Raw genomic sequence first — 4593 nt, forward strand, 5'->3', positions numbered from 1 at the left:
TTGTCCCCCTCCAAAGTTGATATCAGATTTTTCGCCCCTGGGCCCAGGATTGAGTTGCACATCCCGGAGAGCAGGAGGATAGTGAAAAGGTAGTTTAACAGTTTCCGATAAATGTTGGACTTGTGTTTGTTAGCGCCCTAAGCAGGTCAGTGGAATAGGGAGCGAGGTAGACTTGGCCATTATTCAGAACATTATGGTATGCTGTGTACTGTCCGCTCCCGTGGAACGGTGAACCAATGTGTTTGGTGTTGATATTCTCCGGCAGTAGATTGATTGTGTCATCCCAGCAAGGACGCACTGAGATTATCAGTAGAGCAGCTACATAACTGACAATCATGGCAATGTACTGGAGATAAAACACATCATTGTGCTTTAAATCTTTGCATGAGTTACTTAGCTGGGGTCGGCGTACACCTGATGTTTTAGATAAAATAACAGCATTTGTATGAGAAGCGGCACCTGCCACACCACCCTGCCATTTTCCTTTCCCTTCGTTTTTTTGTTGTCAAATAATATTTTTTAAATGTACAAAGTAAATAATTAAAAGCATTAAAATTGGGATGTTTCCCACTTATTTACACAACCTACTCCACACTTGCAAAGTGAAAGTTTATAGAAAAGTTCTGAAATTAAGTAATAAACAGAAGAAAAGCAGAATTGAGTTCAATTAGAATGCAAATAATTTAATGGTCTATGGTTCAATCCCATTTCTGAATGTCTGATGAATAATTAATATTGTTCCTCCTCTTCCTTGTAGCAGGCGCAGCAGCACACTGCCTTCCAAAGCCTGCAAAATAATCGCCGGACTGCCCCTTTCCTAGCTCTACATGGAACATCCAGTGTCACGTCCTTGGTGACGTGTGGGGTGACATCCGGGATGACCACAGCAACATCCTCTGGAAAGGGAAAAAAAGAGGAACAGAATGTAAACAAATGCAAACCGTAGGTTCTAAACACTGGCCAGTTGAAAGGTTCTACTAAGATGTCATGACAAACGGCACCTGTCAGAGTGCTCTCTAAGTGTTACTCACCTGCTTGGATGTCAGCTGGCAGAGTGGTGAAGACGGCCATCGTGAGAGTCCTTTCTTCAGGTGTGACGTCCACAACCTCCAAGAGGGAAGAGATGGGCTCTGCCTCTGTATTAGGGGTGATGTCCACATTATTCAGGTGGAAAGAAGCCGGCTCTGCCTCTGTGTTAGGGGTTACGTCCACAACATTCAGGTGGGAAGAAGCCGGATCTGCCTCTGTATTAATGGTTATGTCCACATTATTCAGGTGGGAAGAACCCGGGCCTGCCTCTGTTTTTGGGGTAATGTCTTGAACCTCCAGGTGGGAAGATGCCGGGTCTGCCTCTGTTTTAGGGGTGATATCCACAACCTCCAGGTGGGAACAACCCGGGTCTGCCTCTGTTTTTGGGGTGATGTCCACAATATCTAGTTGGGAACAACCCGGGTCTGCCTCTGTGTTAGGGGTGATGTTCACAACCTCCAGGTGGGAACAAGCCGGGTCTGCCTCTGTGTTAGGGGTGATGTTCACAACCTCCAGGTGGGAACAAGCCGGGTCTGCCTCTGTTTTTGGGGTGATGTCCACAACCTCCAGGTGGGAACAAGCCGGGTCTGCCTCTGTTTTGGGGGTGATGTCCACAACTTCCAGGTGGGAAGATGCTGGGTCTGTGTCATGGGTGACAACAACAATCCTGATGAGCTCTACTACTACTACACCAAGATGTCATCAGAACAGGCATCTGTCAGAGTGCTCTCTATCATTGCTACTCACCTGCTTGGATGTCAGCTTGTCGTGTGGTGGAGACGGCCACCGGGAGGACAGGGGGGACTGGTAGGGTGGCTGCAGGGGGCTGGAAGCGGCTCTGAACCTCGTTCGCCACAAAGGCACAGACAGAGCTCATATAAAAAGGGCTCTGGAGGTCATCGGTGGAGAAGGACTGACTGATTCTCCCGAGGATCGACCGCACAGAGTCAAAAGCAGCAGCCCGAGAGAAAGGGATGTGATGTGAAGGGTCCTTTAACATGCAGGAGAGCTTCTCCACTACGGCCGCCACCATGCCCACGGCCATCCCGCTTATTAGGATTGGGTGCTCTGAATGGCCTTCCTCTGGCTGAAGCCACAGGGCCAGGAGGAGCCTGGGCACCACCTCCACGACCACCTGAGATGGGCTGAGCAGGTTGCTACGGGGCTCATTGGACTGCACGCCCAGAATGCTCCTCACAGCTCTCTCCACGATGCTGTGGACTTTAGGATCGCTGAAATCAACAAAAAGGAGAAGACAAAGCTAAACAATGTGCAATGTCCTCACAGAGAACACTGTCTTAGTCTGTTTCTGCGTAGTTCCAGATGTGTAGATAAATGGATCAAGTCATGCAGGGCAGTACATGGAACTCACATGTCAGCTGGCGAGGTGGAGTGCATGGAGCGGCGGAGCTTGCAGAAAGCCTCGTGCTCTATGTCCATCATTTTTAGGCAAGTGTTTACTTCCCAGGCCTGCAGTATGAAACAGGAAGTCCCATTAGTGTAATTTCACAACAGATCTATCCTGCTGTGCTAACTCGTTGTTGAAAGGCTAGTAAAGAGCTCACTAACTTGTAGTATGTCTCTAACTATCATTCTCTTACCAGCCGAGCGAGGTCGTTTCCCTCCTCCAGGGTTTCCTTCCACACCCTTCAAATAAAACACAGAGCAATTCAACTTTCCTGGCTTCTGATTTTTCTGTAGTTTATTTTACCCAAACCTGGAGTGCTGCTGGTGGCAGGGAATGGCAGTGAAGGTGAGTGCTGACGTGGTGCTCACCTCTCCCTAAAGGATTTTTTGCCCTGAGACACCAGCCAGTTGCTCATGTGCTCCGTGGTGACATGGGGCGGGACCTGGCCTTGACTCTGGAGCAGCAGATAATGGACCATGACCTTCTTCTGCAAGATGAGGTAAGGTGTGAGACCATACCACGAAATACCATATCATGTGCTTTCAGAAGGGCCTCTCGCAACATTTCACAACTACTCATGCCTGATAATTTGCAAGTGATATTAAGAACTCTTATGACCAACTTCTATAAACTGTCTTGAAATACAACTCTCTTTCTGTTGTTTATGTTTTTGTGGGATGAATCTTACCTGTTTATTGTAATATGTTTCCTCCCAGCAGGCCTGCAGAGTCTGAAAATAAAGGCTGCTTCTACAGAATTCCTTTGAAGATAATGAAAATAATTATGCTTTGTTATGCACATTATGCTCAGGCATTTACACTATGCTAAAATTAATTTCTCCTAAGATTACCTTTGTGGGACCATAAGTGAACTCCGGAATGCACCAAACCCTATCCATGGAAAGATGGGGAAGAAATGCCGCGCTATAGATATACGGGATGCTCTAGAGATAACAGGAATGACTTAAAGTTGCAAATGATCAATGACTGTGTTGTCGTCCAATATGCTGCACTTAGAATAGATTGTAGGCGATGTTTGGTGCAAAATAGAATGTTTACATTCTATTGCCATGGAGAAATGGAATGTGTAGAACCTGTATAATTGGGTATGCTTCTATGTCTTTATTTCGTGAAAGATTAAGCTCTTTATTATGTCATAATGTGTATATTACATTTACATTTTTTACATTTAAGTCATTTAGCAGACGCTCTTATCCACAGCGACTTACAAATTGGTGCATTCACCTTATGATATCCAGTGGAACAACCACTTTACAATAGTGCATCTAAATCTTTTAAGGGGGGGGTTAGAAGGATTACTTTATCCTATCCTAGGTATTCCTTAAAGAGGTGGGGTTTCAGGTGAGGACAGTCCTACAGTTGTGTCAAATTGTCTTTTGAGTGGTGGACCATTCTTGATACACACGGGAGACTTTGGAGCGTAAAAATCCAGCAGCGTTGCAGTTCTTGACACAAACTGGTACCCCTGGCACCTACTACCATGCCCCCGTTGAAAGGCATGTAAATATTTTGTCTTGCCCATTCACCCTCTGAATGGCACACATACACAATCCATGTCTCAATTATCTCAAGCCTTACAATATTTTTTTTAACTTTTCTCCTCCTCTTTATCTATACTTATTTAAGTGGATTTAACTAGTGACATCCATAAGGGATTATAGCGTTAACCTGGATTCACCTGGTCAGCATATGTCTTGGAAAGAGCAGGTGTTCTTAATGTTTTATACACTCAGTGTAACTCATTGGCACTGACATAAGTTATTTTCAAACATTAACTGGGGCCTTGTTGAGGCCTTATCTAAGTAAGTAATTGCTGATTGACAATAAAGTATTATTTTGATGTATGGAAGAAATGTGGTATGCAATTCCTATGTAGAGAAGGTTCTCTCTGGTAGTTGTTCAATATGACTTCAACTTTTCCAGGGCTTTTTTTATTTTCTTTTTTTTTATTAACAAATATCATGAAACAAAAGAGGAATAGTCACATGCAAACAAGCATACTAACACACTATTTACATTGCCAGGAATCCTAAACAAACAAGTTTTAATTGCCTTTTTGTTTTTCATTTTAGTCAGAGTGCTGCCATATTGTTTAAACTCATTTATAAAGTGAAAAAAGTTAGGTTTTGAATTAGA

The 4593-nt window shown here is 44.4% G+C and overlaps 1 protein-coding gene and 1 long non-coding RNA gene across 2 annotated transcripts; both read right to left on the reverse strand.

Moving 5' to 3' along the window:
- Positions 1-701: 701 nt before the first annotated feature.
- On the reverse strand, positions 702-2672 carry LOC123731762 (pheromone-regulated protein PRM7). Its single transcript, XM_045711164.1, has 5 exons — positions 2631-2672; positions 2402-2499; positions 1777-2261; positions 1032-1670; positions 702-896 (listed from the first exon to the last, which is right to left on the reverse strand). Exons 2-5 carry the CDS (start codon positions 2470-2472, stop codon positions 730-732), a joined length of 1362 nt encoding a protein of 453 aa, XP_045567120.1. The 5' UTR covers positions 2473-2499; positions 2631-2672; the 3' UTR covers positions 702-729.
- A 17-nt stretch (positions 2673-2689) lies between these two features.
- On the reverse strand, positions 2690-3640 carry LOC123731763 (uncharacterized). Its single transcript, XR_006762827.1, has 3 exons — positions 3288-3640; positions 3126-3197; positions 2690-2924 (listed from the first exon to the last, which is right to left on the reverse strand). It is a non-coding gene; the product is annotated as an uncharacterized lncRNA (long non-coding RNA).
- Positions 3641-4593: the final 953 nt, after the last annotated feature.

This window comes from Salmo salar, unplaced genomic scaffold, assembly GCF_905237065.1.
Source record: "Salmo salar unplaced genomic scaffold, Ssal_v3.1, whole genome shotgun sequence".
Taxonomy (NCBI): domain Eukaryota; kingdom Metazoa; phylum Chordata; class Actinopteri; order Salmoniformes; family Salmonidae; genus Salmo; species Salmo salar.